At 46.6% G+C, this 17,273-nt stretch overlaps 1 protein-coding gene across 1 annotated transcript in view; it reads right to left on the reverse strand.

The window, feature by feature from the left end:
- FNDC1 (fibronectin type III domain containing 1) overlaps positions 1 to 17,273 on the reverse strand; it is a 105,627-nt gene that overhangs the window by 65,372 nt on the left and 22,982 nt on the right. The window contains exons 2-4 of the mRNA XM_019412698.2: positions 13,585 to 13,779; positions 11,161 to 11,247; positions 10,652 to 10,720 (exon numbers count right to left, since the gene is read on the reverse strand). Of these exons, the coding sequence (XP_019268243.2) occupies positions 10,652 to 10,720; positions 11,161 to 11,247; positions 13,585 to 13,779 (351 nt within the window). The remainder of the gene's footprint in view (positions 1 to 10,651; positions 10,721 to 11,160; positions 11,248 to 13,584; positions 13,780 to 17,273) is intronic.

Genomic DNA, 17,273 nt, shown 5'->3' on the forward strand with positions numbered 1-17,273 from the left:
AAAGTCAGGGTTTGAATCTGAGTCTGATACTCACCGGCTGTGTGACTTTGAGAATATTCACTGAAGCTCCATTTCCTCCTCTGTAAAGTAGTATATAGCATGTCGAATTTTGTAATATTAATCCACAAAAAGCATTTAAAACTGTTCCTGGCATATATTAAGCACACATTCGTTGCTAGCTGTGTGTGCAGTTGTGATAAAAATGAAATTCCTCGTTTACCAAACTCACTGGATGGGTGGGCCAGACTCGCGCTACACAGCTCACCATGATGCCTTGCACACAGGGGGCGCCACGAAAATGCGTTGCAAAGAACCAGACAAAAGCAAAAGATGCCCTATTGCCAAAGACTCTTTACGTTGAAAACCTTCTCAAACGCGAGGTGGTCTAATCCAGACCCCTTTTTGCACCATGAACTGAAAGCATCTAACAATTATCAAGTCCCTACTCTTCGCTGGCCCAAAAGAGTCCGTGGCCACTGCTGTCCAGGGACCACTTTCCTCAGCCTGGCCTCAGCTACCAGCACATTCTCATTTTCCGCAGAATGTGAGGTATCACTCAGTGCCCAGCTCTGAGGACCAGGTTTAAGTGGTCTGTTCCACTAATGAACTTGACACCCCACTTCCCTGACCTCCAGGCCTCACAAAGATAAAGGTAAATGGCCCTTATCCCCATTCCCACGGCCTCGCAGGGCAGGCGTGCGTACTCACTCATCCTCTGCCCCAGGCAGCTTCCCCACCATCCCCAAACATCAGACCCCCGAGGCCAGCGGGGGCACCGGTCCGTCCAGCGAGAAGAGGTCCAGCCTGTGAGGCTAGAGTAGTGACGCCCACACGGCAGTGTGGGGCCAATCACCTGGAAGGCTTGTGGAAACACTCCCCAGCCCCCACCCCCATCGGGGCCAGAGAGTCCAAAGCTTATGTGCACATTTGATGAATAAACATGATAAGGAAGAGACAGGATGGGAAAAGGGGAGAAAAGGTGCATTAGAGGGGTGTGAAGATGAACCGCGGACAGCCAGAACAGAGACAGGACATGGGCTTTGCTGTCCCCACTTGGAGTGTGGATTCCCTGTCGCTAACATAGGTCCGGGCCAGCACTAACTGACATCTGCCAAGATAGGTCTGCAAGCACCTCTGTCTGCCAAGGGCTCCTTCCTGGGCGAGCTCTGACACGTAATCTCCTGAGACACCTCTGAATGTTTCACAGAACTCTCCTTCCACACACCCACATTTGCAGTTCTTCCTCTGAAGTCCTTTTAATGCCATGTTTTCGTTTCCAATAAACATCCTCAGTGATTTGACTACTAAGCTTTTGTGTGTTAGGCCAAATATTTTTATTTGACAGTTTATTACTAACAACGACAGTGAGAAAATATTTTTAACAAGAAAGAATTACTTAACCAGAAAGAGAAAGACTGTCTTATTTCTTTATTTTGGAATAGTGTCTGTCACCATGTCACCAACCTTCATAAGATAACTGGATCCCTACCAGGCAGAAGGCATTTGACAAACATCCTCACAATAATCCAGTAACGGCCCATTTACAAAGAAAGCGAGGCTCAGAATGGTTAAGGGGGAATTCAAAGCCAGACAGCAGGGTCACTAAGCTGGGCTGGAACCCTGGTCTGTGGGATCTGTAGCTCTGATTCTCTCCACTTCGTTCTTGTTCAGAAGTTCCCGGTGGTTATAGAGTCGGTGTCACCAGCGGCCAGCATGGTGGCTGCCCTGGGAGAAGGTCCCCTTGGTGCCTCACAGACACCTCAGCTGAAGGATCTGGTCTGCAGCTCCAGTAATCACTGCCCGTGACTTCCACACCACGAGGACACCCACTTACGGAAAATGTCAGCGTAGACCCCAAGGACCCGGCTGCTCTTAAGAGAAGTTGGTCCATCTGTCCCATCAGGATACACTCATCACACGGTTCCCCTGACATTTATACATTTCAGCACTCCAGGGAAGACCGTCTGATGAAGAGCCCAGGACCTGGGCAGCACCACCGACGGCCTGGCCGCCTGACTCATCCGGAGAAGCAGTCAGAACACGAAGGAGAGAATTTTTGCAAGTTAGACACATCTCTCCATCCTTCAGAGACACTAGAGCGGTGGCCCTAAGCCCACACCTGGAGGCACTGGATCCTTACTGCCTTTTCAGGGCTTGGGAGAAGACAGAAGATCTTCAAAGAAAAAAAGAGAGAAAGAAAGAAATACAACCTTGATCTCCCCCAAGCTAATCAATGCCAATTACTAACATTGTGATGGATCATGAACCCTAAAGAGCCTTTATAAAACATCTCACACTAACTCTTAAATCAACCAACCTCAGCGTCTTCCGTCAAGCTTTCTCCTGCCCCCTGGACCTGTCCAGGTCTTCACAAACTCTTCTCTCCTGCTCCCTGGGATGATGCAGTGATGTCCAGGCTGTCACCGGATGACAAGCCTCAGGGCATCCTTCTCGGCATGGCGTGGAGAAAGGACGGTGTGGTCAGAACCCCACAGGCTGTGTGAGGCAGCCAGCATTGGTGCCCTAAAATAGGGCCCTCGGAATCCAGTAGGGATGGTCCCAGAAACAAAGCAAATACTTTCTGCCATCCTGGGACCACTCAGCTGTGGCCATATTGTTTTGTTTGGCTGTTCGTTTCACGTTATCACTTAGCATAGCTCCTCAAACTTTTCACCAGAGTTTACTTAACAGCAAAAGCAGATGGCACAATCCCAGAAGCCAGGAGCAAGGCAATTTACGCAGTCTTTATCTCAAAATTGCACGTCAATTCTGCAGACGACTCTTTAATATTTTGGTGTTTGTTTTACACTAGAAAGTAACGTTTTGAATGACTGATCATCAAGAAAGCACTTCCTGTGGACATGGCCAGTGAATCCTATACCTTCATGGACTTCCAGGTTCCGAGAACCCCAGGTTTAGAAGCCCCAAGAACCACTAGTGCGTCAGCAGCTTCAGGATGTTATCCAACGTGTCAAACGGTGGTTGACTTTGACCTCAGTGGTGCAAAGAATATCGGTGAAAAGTACTTTATGCCACCAATTTCACCCCACAGGACCAGGGCTACAAAATGCCAGGTCACCCTGAGATGGCGGCCAGTGCTACATGAGTGACACCTGCACAAGTTGGTCATGAAGCCCGGCCACCGGCACAAGAATTAAGAGGTTCAGCAACCACCTGCATGGACACATTCCTCAGTTCTTACAGATCCTAAGCCTTTCGAGGGGCATCTCTCCCCACACTAAGCTGACCATCTTACTGTGTAGGCAGAGCAAGGGTCTGCTTCCTACTCACGGCAGTAGCTCCTGTATAAGCCTTGAAGAACAAAACCAGCCGCCGATGTCCTCAGCCACCTGCGACCGGAGCCTGGGGGGAGCCCACCCCTGGCCCAGCCCCACGGACACAGCATGAGGGGATCCAGGGAGCTTCTCCAGCTGTGGAGGCCTCCTCCATCCATGATGGGCAGTCGCAGTCACTGAAAGCGTCTGCTCTAGATCTCTCTGGGGGTATCGTCATTTCCAGAGGCACTTCCTGAGGACCCACGAGGGCCACAGAAAAGCAAAAGGGGGAACGGCCCTTTTCTGACCTCCTCAGCGGCTGAAATGCAGACCTCTGGCATTTCTTCACCCCGCGGCGTAACACGGAGACTATGGAGGCCGAGACGAAGGACTGGGAAATAGTCTGAGGAAAATCATGTCCCAGTTCAAAGGTTTGTTTGGTTCAGTTGTTTTAGTCTTAAAGCTCATCTACATCACTCTCATTCGGGAGTAGACAACTAAGTAATGCACTCGTTCCCTGGAAATGAAGACCATGTTTTTGCTGAGTGGCTACTGAAGAATTCAACTTCTTACTGTGACCCAACATGCCCTTTGCAAATGGAAGACCCAGTTAAGATATTTGAATAGGCTGAAAAGCTAAAAGAGAAAAGGGCTTTCTTTCAGGACTAAGATCTGCATTTGCAGGGCTCCTGCCTTATGAGCACATCCCTCTTTGGCGACCTCACAGGGGCCACGCCCTCCCTCTCTTCCACTCAGACATCAAAAGAAAAGGCCATGGTGGATATGAAGTCAGAGAGCGGCACCTGGCCCCCAGGACGCTGACCTTGTCAGAAGCATTGGGTTTAGTAATGACCTCAGGACATGAAGGCAGGGAAAGCAGCCCCTCACTCAAGGCCACTCACATGGGGACAGCTCATCTCTCCAGCTTTCGGCCCTGCCCTGTCTGCTTGGAGCAGCCACTCATCGGCTCTGAAGGGAGCACCCAGCCCACCCCGAGCAAACGGCCTCACTCCTGGCCACTGGCTTCCTAGCAACTCACGGAAGGAAAAATCTGTGAGCACAAATCCTTTTCATCAATACAGGGGAAACGCCACAGAAGGCTGGTTGAAGCTCTGGTGTCAGAGATGGCTGTCGGTGATGGCTCCTGACTCCCTTCCAGGGGAAACCTGTGGGGGCTGGAACCCCCAAGGGCTTGGCTCTGACCCAAGCACATCCGGCCACGTGAGAAGTCACACAGCTCTGCACACAAGCCTCCACGCCCTACTTTCTCATTACTGAAGAACGGGCCTGAAGGTTAGGGAAGTCTCCCCCCTAATGTGACAGGCGACTTGGAAGCAGTCACTCTGATAAAGAGCTGGGAGCCCCCAGGAGGAAGGCACCTGTCTCCGGGCAGTGCCTCCGAGGGACCGAGAGGCAACCCCACAGCAGAGGGACTGTGCACCCACCTCGTCTCACAGACCAGCCGCCTCGAGGAATCCCAATCCACAGACACAGTCAATATCATTCCAAGAAACAGAAGGAAGAATTAGGATCTCTGATTAATGACCACACCGCTCTGTGGCCGACACACCGGCAGGCCCAGGACCACCCCAGCGTCCGCGGCTGAACCAGGCAGAGGTGACCCTGGCCTCCTGACACGGCGCTGTGTGATGCGGAAGCTCTCGTCACTGCTCATCTCCTGTACCAGGGCACAGCCCCCCAGTGGAAGCAGCCTCCAAGTGCATTTCTGCTTAAAAAACATTTATGGAGCACCTACTGTGTGCTTGCCCCAGGCCCTGGAGATAAACAGATGAGTAAATTGGGGCGCCTGGGTGGCTCAGTCGATTAAAGCATCCGACTTCAGCTCAGGTCATGATCTCATGGTTTGTGAGTTCGAGCCCCGCGCCAGACTCTGTGCTGACAGCTCAGAGCCTGGAGTCTGCTTTGGATTCTGTGTCTCCCTCTCCCTCTCCCTCTGCCCCTCCCCCACTCACTCTCTGTCTCTCTGTGTCTCTCTCTCTCCTTCAAAAATAAATAAACATAAAAAAAAAATGAGTAAATCAAAGGACCCGGCCCTTGAGGAGCTCACCACCCGGGCTGTGAACCAGAAATTGATTTTTGCCCTGCAAACCGTACTTAGTAACAACTGATGATGGCATGAGAAAGCTCCCGAGGAAATAATGCCACAGACATTATTAAATCCCCGTTGGCCGGGACGTTAATCGAAACTAGCTTGCGAAAAGACCAACTGATCGTAATTAATTAAAAATTTCTGGACTGGAGTCTACTCTTAAGTCTGGCACAGAGCAGCCCCATGGTCTGGCTCCAGCATTACCTGATGGATAATCAGATAATCAGCACTGTGTGTGATTTGCCCACGGGTGGGTTGTGCCGGCACCTTTTACCCAGAGTGACACGGACGCGTGTCTTCTGGCCCACGTGGCAGGATTCCTGCCATCACACACAGAGAAGGGGAGGGCAGCACAGACGGGGGGGCCCTTGGGGGAGGCACTTCCAGTGTATCCCTGGAGACAACTCTGTCTTCTGTGCACTTGTGTGTCCTTGGGCACACACTCAACACCCAGACACTCCAAGTCAGTTTCTCCCTTTGCTAATAGGATTTTTGACTTTGTTGACCGAAAACAGCCAAAGTAGGGTGGAGAGAAAGGCTCGGAGCCATTTCTCAGCAATAAAAATGATTCCCAATCGCTTGCTAAGCTTAAAATCATCCATGAAAAGTGGTGAATCAATCCACTTAGTGTCCGAAATTCACGAAATTTCAAAGCTGAAAGGAACCGTAGAATGAAACCTAGAACCTGAGACAGTTCTTAGAAAGGAGCCTAAAAACTTCTTGTCGAGTGCAGCATGTTACAGCTGAGGAATGTGGATCTGGGAATGTCCTGGGCAGCCCGGGCAGCCGTGCACAGGGCAGAGACACTGGCTTGATGGGGACAGCGGCTTGAAGTCAACAGGTCAGGAAACAGCCCATCGCCGGACACCAGGGTTAGAGTTTCCACGCTCGACATCAGTCACATTTAAATAAATTGGCACGAAAATACACCTGAAGGTCAGTGCTCATTTTGATGAGCTACTGATAGAAAAGGGCAGAATTCGTATTTCTAGATTATGAAATACCCATTTCTCATATGCCTATAGGTATTGCCTATGAAAAGAAATGCCAGGGCAGGAAGACGCCAACCTGTGGGCGCATGGCTTCCTGATTTCATCATTTCCATGTCAAATAATTGGACACCTGTTCAACAGCAGGTATCAGCTGTTTGAGGCAGGCACTGAGGGGAGCGTCGGGGCTCCCATGATGGATGCGAACCCAGGCCTGCCCTCTGGCTTGACCATGCGTGCAAAGCAGCTTCACGTGCATGAAGTCAGCCTTGAAGAGACGTGGAGACTGCAGCTCCCCTCAGAGCCGAGAGGAGGGAAGGGAGATGAGAGTTTGGAGGTCACAGGAAATAAGAGGAGGGGTGTCACGCTGATGGCCTTTATTTCCCAGGGAGGAGGGAAGCAGGGCTAAAAGCGAGAGGAGAACGGGCAGAGGGAGGAGTCTGAGCAAAGTGGCAACATTCTGGCCCAACCCATGGAAGAAAGGAAGGAGCCGGATTTAGGGCACATAGAACAACAGCCAAGCAGCGCTGAGGACCCGCATGGAGTTGGCTAACCAGCCGTAAGGAGTGACAATGGTGCAGATCAGCTCAACTCTCTGCTTCTCCCACGAGGCTCAACAATGCACATGCAGGAGGGATGGGGGGCGGGGGGGGGCGGTGTGGGGACTAGCAGGCCACTGAGGCTGTCTCTCTGTCAGGGGGCCGGCCGTGCTGACATGAGTGGGACCAGGATAAAATGAGAAATGAGCCAGGAGACGGCTCTGGACCGTGGAAATGGGATGTGTCTCTGGACCCAAAGCCTGAGTAGGTCTGAAAGCGAGCTCAGGAGAGCGCAGCAGTTGAGGAGGCGAGATGACTGTGGAGAGGAGCAGCTTTACCACAGGTGGTAGATGGCAGCAGCTGGAAAGCATGAGGTGAAGCTGTCACATGGGCCACTGTCATGGAGGACGCCAGTGTGGATAGGCCATTATGAGCCTAGCGCCAACATGCTATTTGTATTTGGGGAGCAAACTGGAGGTCAGGTACCAAGCCAGTGTTGGTTGAGAATGGCCACGGAGAACTGTGGGCTCAAGTCTGAGCTATAAGTTAATTGTCTACAAAATGAGCAAGCTTCAGGAACTAAAATATGATATAACAAAATAGGAGGCACAAATCTGACTTTTCCCTCCATATTATGTCTAGTTTGGGCCCCATAGCTTAAGGGCAGCATGACGAATTTTAGAAAACCATCACCTTATTAAAAATACACATGATCCGGGGCGCCGGGGTGGCTCAGTGGGTTGAGCATCTATCTGACTCTTGACTTTGGCTCAGGTCACGATCTCAAGATTCCTGAGTTCATGCCCCACTGTCGGCACAGAGCCTGCTTGGGATTCTCTCTCTCTCCCTCTCTCTCTGCCCCTCCACTGCTCTCTTCTCTCTCTCTCAAAATAAAGAAATAAACTTTAAAAAAATACATATGATCTTACTGAGAACTAAAATTTTCCAGATGAAGAGCCTGGTGAAGGCAGGTTGACCTGCGCGCCCAGTCGCTGGGCTGGTTGCAATCAGAGTTGGGCCATGGTCCTGTCCCAACCCCAGTGTCTGGCTTTGCACAGACCACAGGACCCCACATCCAGTCAACAGGGGGAAAAAAAGGCTAAAACAGCTTCAGAAAAGAAGTCTTCAGGGGAGGTAAATAATAAGATTCCAGTATCTGGACTTGGGACTTCTCTTCCCTGGGGACTAAACAGAGGAATATGGGTTTAAGTCTCAGTCAGAGGGATCTTACATTTAAATACACAGAGAACTTTCTGGCTGAAAGATAGACCAGGAGCTACCCTCTACTCCGAGAGGAAAGGCAAGCCAAAGAGAGAGGCCTCAGGGGAAATCAGACCTGCTGACACCTTGATCTTGGACTTCCAGGCTCTAGAACTGCGAGAAAATAAACATCTATTGTTTAAGCCACCCTCTGTGGTATTTTGTTATGGCGACCCTAGCAAACTAATACAGATTATATGCATTATGTTTTGCTTATATGTTTATTGTCTTTCTTTCCCTCTAGACTACAGTCTCCATTAAGGCAAGCCCTTGTCTATCTTCTTCATTATTGTATCTTTAGCATCCAGACATGCTGGCAAAACCAATGGCACTAAATGAATGAATCTAATAATTAAGGAAAGATAACGAGGTCAAAATAGGTCTCAGCAGCATAAAGAGGCCTTCTGGAATTTGAACTGAAACTACTGTTTCCAGCAAAGCAAAAGAATAGATTTCCCTCTGGCTTCAAATAAAATACTAGAATAAAGTGGGATGTCACCAGTCAAAGCACTAAAGGGAACCCTTGGGACCTCACCCCAGGAGTCAATGTCAATGTCTGCCACTATCTCCAGGACAAATCCCTTCTTTTGAACGAAGATACTTGGAATTCAGAATACTTCTTTTGTTTAACTACCAGGATTATAATTTATTAACCATTCCTCAGAACAGCAGCATAGTATTTTCCAAGCCTTATAAAAAAGGTGTAGATGCATGCCAATCACTTCTTGATTACATCTCATAAATTATTCTTATTATTTTAATAACAATGAAATGTGATTTTTTTTTTTTTCTGGAGCACTGTCGCCAAGTCTATGCATTCTGGATATTCATTAAAAAAATTCTGCTTTACAGCATATGCTGTAAATTGTTTCAGCTAATTTCTTCCAGTATCTTTTGTATCATAATGTATAACAAATATACTATTATGTATTATAGAAGTGTGCTCTTTGGCAACTAGGGCACACAAAGTCTTCTACAGAGAGAGGTTAAATCATCTTACTATTCATAAGACCAATAATGAGTTGGAACACGATTGTCCATGAGTCCCAATTCCCAGCATTTCGGTAATTCATGCTCATGTCATACATACACACACACACACACACACACACACACACACACACAGAAAGATCATACATACACGTACTTCTATTAAAGAAGGCACAAGAAATTCATTACTTAAGAAAAAGCAAAAGAAAACTATTTGTTCTAAAACCACGGACATTCAGAAAACTTTATCAGAAAGATTATAAAAAATAAAATGGTCATTTAAAATACAAGATTCAGATACAAGGCACTGAACCTCTGTCAGCAAAGAGTTTACATGTCCCTCTTCAGGGGTAGACAATCGAGGAATAAACACCCTTGTCTATTCTGCATATTCCTAGGTATACTACCATCTTGGCTACTTCACTGTCATCATCCTCTCCGTTTTGACCCTTGGCCTTTTGCTCTTGTCTCTCCTGTCACCCTCATACACTCTCTGCTCGCACTCTCACTCTGGAGCATGACTCCACAATGCATGTCTGTCTCTTACTTCTCTCTTCCAAATTTCATCCCTTCACTTGTAATCACCTCTAACATGTCTCCCTTCCATCACCCCTGGGGTCACCACAAGTCCAACATATTGGAACAAAAACATATCACCTTTCCTGGAAAGCCAGTTTCCTTTTCTGGTTGTTTCATTTTTCCACCCCTTTTTGGTGGAAAAGGGACCTTGAAGCTGCCTACACCCATCAAATCTGACCTGAGAAGCAGATTATGGTCATTGGTTTCAAAGTACTCACCTTCCTCTCAACAACAACACCAGACTGATGTACTTAAAAACATGGGTCGTGAAAATAATATACAGTTCCTCGCCATATCGCCTTTGGGATATCATCCAACCACACTCCAAAACAACCACATTCATACGAGAACATACAAGAAATGTACACACTTCTCTCAACAAGTAAAACAACATGACTAGACAACAGCAACATCCAAATGATAAAACATATATACAAATATGGAGCAGAGATGGAAGGCAGGTTCTCTAACATATCACAAAATATCCCATGGTTACAAGAAAACAGAGAAAGACTTGATGCATGCAGCATATTAGCCAATAAAAGCCACTGCTTGGTGGGTTCCATTCATTTACGCCATCCACAGGAAAAAGAGCTGTAACAATCTTCATCAGGCCAGGACTGCCATCTCAACCACCATATTTGCCTGTTAACAGTGCAACAGTATCCCCAGATGTGGACGCGGACACCTCCCCACGCCAGAACATGAAAGAACAGTGAGAAATGAGCAACAATGGCTGCAGTCTGGGCCATCAGGTGCACAGCAGGTTGACCAAAACCGTGTGGCATGTGTGTTAGTTTAGCGATGGGAACTGAATGAAGGTTGGTGAGCACATGTGTGTGACAGAAACACCACCCTCTTGCGAGATGGTGCCTCAGTGAAGACATGAACCGAAGGAGCACGAGGTACCTGTGACGGTTTCATTAAATGGTCCTGGACCCTTAATGGGAAAACCATCAATCTTGATCCATTCACCTCCTAAATGAGGAAAATGCAACTTCATAGTTAGAAACAAGAACGATTGGATTTGCCACATTTCTGCGCAGCCCTAACGTATATTTAATGGTCTTTTCAACACTCTTCCAGAGGATCTGCTCAGGCCACATCAATAACAAGGCACGTACGCTTTATCGACAACACATCTTTTTGGTCTTTTGCACGTGGTTTACTCTAACGAGTGCTCAAAAAAATAGGACAAAACACAAATGACCTACATTCAAATTACTTTAAAAGAAGGAGTAAATCTCTCCTAGTTTTCAATCTTTCAGCTTGCTAGACAAGTCTAAAAAAAAAAAGAAAATTCCTGTTTGGGAACTCTTTAAAGATTCTACGTTTGTGTAGACCTGAGAAAGCAAGGAGAGATGTTTCTCCCAATCTAAGTAACAAAAAGACAGCCTCCAATTCTAGGTAAGACTTACCAGGCAGGCTTTCAGCTCTGTAAACTGGACGGCTCACTCCATTGTGGTTTTCTGCAGTAACCAGCACAAAGTACACTACACCCGGCTCTGAAACATATGGTTTATATCAAGCCACCATTTCACATCTCCAAGAATGACAGTTCGATTCACTAACCGTCTTCCTCATATATAACCAAATAAAGAAATCTGAATTAAGCGACAAGTCTAACTACGGCTTTCTCTCTCACTCTTTTAATCACTATCGCTAACATTCCTCTCATGTAACTAAAATACACCTGACCCAAAGAACACAAAATTTATTTGTAGTACAAAGTACATGGCATGTGTAATAAGCCTGGATCCGTGAGCAGTAGGCAGAAAAAGCTTTTGAGTTTTTTAATGTGAAATTAATGCAGGAAATAGAAATGCACTGTCTGCTAACTAGATGTTTTAACCTATGCTATCAGTAACTGCCAATAATATCTCTCCATGAAAGCTCCAAACAGAAATCTCCAAAAAACAGTAAGAAAATGTCAGTGGAACTCATAAAATTTAGCACATGGGAAATCTTCATTGCAACACACAAAAAGCTTCGTGAAATTTTCCCCTTATCCCAGTAAAACACTCCCTTTACTAGATCTGTGTGCTGTCTTTGACTATTTCAACAAATATCTAGAAAAACAGTTGTTGGAATCTTGGAAATGCTAATCTTGAAATAACTGGGCTCCACTTTTTGACTTGCATCTAGGGGTCAAGGTCAAATTGCGATGCTCTCTTTGGCTGAGCTCCTGAAGTCAGTGGAACAGGAAGGGAAGCCAAGACGCCACATTACCAAGTGAGTGCGCCCCAAATGTGCAGCTTCAGAAAGCAAAACTCCAGTAGTGCTGCTTTTCCTCAAAATAAATTACTGCGAAAGGTAAGTGAAGGTGTGAACTCCTTGAGGAGATGAAAGTGTGCAGGCATGTGAGGGGCCAAAGGTTGGAGAGATAAGAGTTAGTTGTGTCAAAGACAATAACGGTTATTACATTTCTCAAAGTGGGGAGTATTCCTGCAACGGAACTTTAGTTCTCGGGCCAGAGGTCCAGGAACAGCGACACAGTGATGCCATCTAGCATCCCTGCTGTGCTCAAGGCCAGTGTGACTTCTGTCTGACTGAGGCAGGGCCTGGTGGCATTGAGGGTTTGGCACGACCTGCCAAGCCAACTGGAAAATGCTCTAGATCCAGACAGAACGCAAAATCATGCTTCGCCAGGCACTTTCTCTCTTCATCCTGAGGTTATTCATATTTTCAAAGAAATGTAATCCACATGTCTCTGATTCCTGTTAACTCATCAGTGAGTTACTCGGGAGGCATTATTTGTTTTTCAGTGAGCTCTAGGGCTCTCTTTTTGCATGTGTTTCTTCTCTGCAGCAATCTTAACAACCTAAGGTTTGAACAAGCAGATATGACTCTGCTCATGCCTTCGGTCCAACAGAATCTCCATTTAACCTCGTAGTTGGACTTTCTAGGGTGATACTGACATGGAAAGGATTCAGAGAAATGTATGTGTGGCTGGAACTACCAAGAAGGAAATCTGGTCCCCCTTATGCCCCTTCTATACACTCTCCGCTCCATTACTCAGAAAGCCTAACATTAGGGCGCAGGAGGTGGAGGGAGGAGTAAGTGCATAGACTATGGCCAGGAACCCAAGGAGTCATGAGTTGATTTTGATCCACCAGAGGAAGGCAGGAAAATGGTGACCTGGCACAGGGAGACCTGGCTGTCATGGATGCTGACTTCTGTTACTTCTTCACGATCCATCGTGAGGTTGGGCTGTGACGTGACTGTAGAATAAATGGAGTTTCAGGCTCGTCAGATCAAAAACGCAGAAGCCAGGGGATCCCTGGGAGGTGGCAGCTCAAAACCTAAGTTCAAAATCGCCTACACCTGCCCTTATAAAACAATATATCTAGGAAAAACTGCAAACATTACAAACTTCCAGAATCAAATTTAACGGGGAGAATGTTACATCTTTGAACCAGATGTGGCTAAGCGAATATCGCACATACGTACCTTCACAGGGACTCATTACTTGAGTAACCTCTAATTGATTTGTCAACTAGAAATCTCAAGATGAAGCTACAAAGTAGTTGAGTTTCTATGAAACAAACAAAGGACCAACGTATTTTCCAAAAGCACGTTCAGAAACTAAAAATGGTTTCCTACATCCATTGAGAGAGATCTCCAGAAATACTAGAATTCAAACGCAGAATGAGGAAGCCCAGGGGCAAGATAAAGGTTAAGCCACAGCCTCATGAACTCGGCTCCCCATTCCCAAAGAACCAGGAGGTCCCTTGAGCCTGTCCACACTGTGTCTCACAAACAGCCATCCTACCTAAGAAGGGAACTGAGAAGGTTGGTGTACAGTTAGTTCTGACTGGGAACAAGACCAGAGTGTCACTTACCCACATCCTCAATAAGGAAGGAGTGCGTCTCGGCATTCACCTTGATGTATTTAAGACTTTTCAGTGACTTCCCATAGGCAATGTTGTAATGCTCCACGGGTCTACTGGTAGCATCTTTGGGTGGGTCCCATGTGACTTTCAGGCCCATTTTAGTGGACAGCAGTTTCACGTGCCTTGGCTTCAGTGGGTGGTCAGCTATGCAAACAGCATGACTATGAACTTACGGGAACACAGACTGGGAAAACGAATTTTTTTTTCCAGTGTTCTCTGATATTGTTATCAAAAGAGCAAATGACTCTTCATTTGTCTGGTCCTAAAGACTTTAAGTACAATCATGTTTGAACATCATTACAGGATGAGAGCAAGACAAACATACCAAACCCACAAGCTTTTATGTATTTTGGATAAAACAGTGGGTGGTAAATTTAAAACAAAAGTGAATCAAAACAAACTCGAAGCATTCTCTGGCTTGATTATGCTGCTTTGCTAGCACAGGAATAATGAACTCATAATTTGACATATTCTCCAGAGGCAACCATATATCAAATAACTTCTCAGCATTTTGTATGGTATAGTTATAATCTTTAAAATACCTCTGAGAGCAACATAAAATTTTCATGATAAGGGAGACTATCCATTGCAGCCAAAGTGAGATAATGGAAGTGTTCATTTCCACAAAGAAAACAAACCAAGATCATCAACAGCTTAAAAGGGAGATAAGCCTCTGGTATATCTGAATATAACTAATTTAAATGTCTCCATATTTTGTCCCAGAAGAGGAAAAACAAGTTATTAAGAAGCACAATTCCATTTGTTTCTTCAGTTCTGAGGTTCCGTAAAAGTATTCTAGATTTTCAAAAATAACCCAAATGAGACATAACATTTTGTCAAACAAAATCTCTCAGCCCACACCGTAATGGATCCTAACACATAACACATAACACAATATAAACACATGCTAAACATTCACACAAATAAAATTTAGGCAAATTTGGATCTGAAACTGTTTATTCAGTGATGCCAGGCACTCCCAGGAAAGAAAAAAGTAGTCAAAAAACCTGGAAACCTTTCAACTTAGTAACATTAAGAAAAGTGAATTTGGAACCTCATGGAAAAAGAAAGGGGAAGAAGTGTTTCATGATGACACGTGGATTGGTTAGTATGTGATTTTAATACTGGATGAAAATTCAGAACACAGGAAGCACAGATGACCCTAACATACCCCAAAACTTCCCCGCTGCCTCAGGAGGAACACGATGAGAAAAGGGGAGAACTCGTGGACCCCACTCAAAGAAATCCAAGGAGTAAAAAAGAACAGAATGAATATGATGATTTCAAAGCAGAAGAGAAAGAGACAAAAGCATGTTGTCCGACTACGGGCATGAAGAGAAACCCACGAAGCAACCCGTCCCCAGTTCCAGAGATGAGGGTGTCAGGATGGGAGAAATCAGAAAAGAAACCTGGTACTCTGTGTGGAATTTTGAGTTCAGGAGACTGTACACACGGCAAGGGGTTGACTTCCTGCGCATTTACTAGCAATCACGGCTACTCTTCAATAATGCTCACGTACTCCCGCCTCACCCACAAGAAACCTTCCAGGACTTACTTAGCCAGAGGACTGGGGCTCCCTTCCCTCGGTTCCCTTTATTTTTCCCAAGGCTTCATTCCAGAAACCTCTCCTCCTCCTCTGCCATCTGACTAACGAGCTTTTTCTAGTTGCATTCCGTGTTTCCCCCAACGGCAGTAATCAGTTCCAGGAATCCACTGTTTCATAGCGACCAAAAGGTGTGGAAGAGTAAAGCGAGGTCTCCAAAGCCTGCAAAGGGATGCTCACGGCTGGGCGGTTCTCCCAAGGACGAAAACAAATCAATGAGTGCGTGAATAACATTTTTCTTTACGGTTCCATTCCAAATCTAAGAAAAGTTAGATCCCGGACAGACACAGCTGAAACAAGAGGCCTGTGAAACCCAAACACTGTCACATCTTCTCTTGGGCACTCGTGATTCAATTAGCACAAACCCGCCTAGGCCTGAAAATGCTGGACTTTCATGACCAGTATCTGAAAAGAAGAACAATTTATAAACATACTCCTTGTTCTTCCCGGCTCTGCCTCACATCTACCCTTGGACCCAGCATAGATGAATTTCCAACTCACGCAAGAATCCATGTTCAAATGGTTGCATCAGCCCAGCATATGGGGAAACACTCAAAACCTTCAAGGAGCTCCAGTAAGGGGCACAAGTAAAGAAGGGCAAGGGGCAAATACCTCTGGGTTGCCAAAACCTAATGAATCTCACTTCGTTGTGCTCACACAATCAGAGCCTCCAACCGCGTCCATGCATGAGTCTGTTTGTTCTCCTGTTGCCAATGATCAAGTACCATCAGTGTGTCTCCACTTGATAACTGCCTGAGCCAGCATGTGTATGCTGAGAAAAAGGCCATATGGTGCGTGCAACTGCTCTAAAGTAAATACGAATGGGAGAGTTCAGTGGATAGGAAGAGGGGATTTATTGTCTACCGTCCACCACGCACGGCTCTGAGCACCCACTTATGCCGCAGGAGACGCTCAGAACACACATAACCTGGGAGAACACACATAACTCCCTCCATGTTGCAGAAGGGGGAAAGAAGGCCTTGGAGCAAGGAGGTTAGGGTTCAGCCAGAGTCACACAGCTGCACCCAGGGGGAGCCAAATGCAAGCCCTGCTTTGTCCCATTCTAAAGCCCAGGTCTCCCTCCCCCCACAGCTCCCAGATCCTCAGAATCTGCTCCGGCCCATACATGATCTGTGATCACTGCCAGTGAAACCCCCCTTCTAAAAAAGATAAGGCCTCCGTAGTTGTAGTTGTGATTACCATTTCTTCCACCATGCTGCTTTCCCCTCGGGACGGGGACGGGGCGGGGGGGGCACTCCTGCCCCACCCCAGTCGTGGCACCTTGTGCTGGGTGTCCTCATCCTCCCTCTCTCTGAAGGCATGGAAGAAGTGGACGAGGTACTCTCTCAGGGATATTTGCACTCTTAGGACAAAACCTGAGACCAAATGACTTTTCTAATAGCAACGTTTTAGGCCTTAGAGAGTCACCTAATGAAGGTCGTTTTTAAACACAAAGACCTTTGGGGGACCTGGAACCATACTTTCAAAGCAGCCTTAGGGTCAATCTCCTTAAGATCAATCCTGAATGTAAGGTTTTCCAAAGGCCTGAGGCCAGTCTACCATCACCCCTCCTCCCACCCTACCCCCCAGCACAGGCAAACTGGGACAGTTAAACAAACTATACGGTGGCTTGATTAGCAGGTATTTTCACCCCCTGGATTCTCGTCAACTTTGATATTTAAAATTGATGTCATTTGTGATGCTTCCTACCATCTGTACCCTCCTCAGAAAGAACTGGAGGAAGAGAAGAAGAGAGACCCTAGATCAAAAGTGATCTTGTCTGTCATTCCAGCCCCACCCAGAGCTCCCTGAGCCCAAGTTCTCAGTGAACTCATCAAATCAGCATCTATCTAAGGAACAGCCAGTCCAGGCAGCACAAATCAATGTGCATACACTTGGATTACCTGACAGAAAGCTTCTTCTTGGGACTAGAAACATGCCAATATGTTCTATTCCTGATGATCATTTTGTAGGTCTCCTGATTTCCTTCCTTAAATGTGAAGTAAAGGCATAAAGACTTTGAAATTGGTTTCCA

This window comes from Panthera pardus, unplaced genomic scaffold (assembly GCF_024362965.1).
Source record: "Panthera pardus isolate Hobbes unplaced genomic scaffold, ASM2436296v1 HiC_scaffold_17, whole genome shotgun sequence".
NCBI lineage: Eukaryota > Metazoa > Chordata > Mammalia > Carnivora > Felidae > Panthera > Panthera pardus.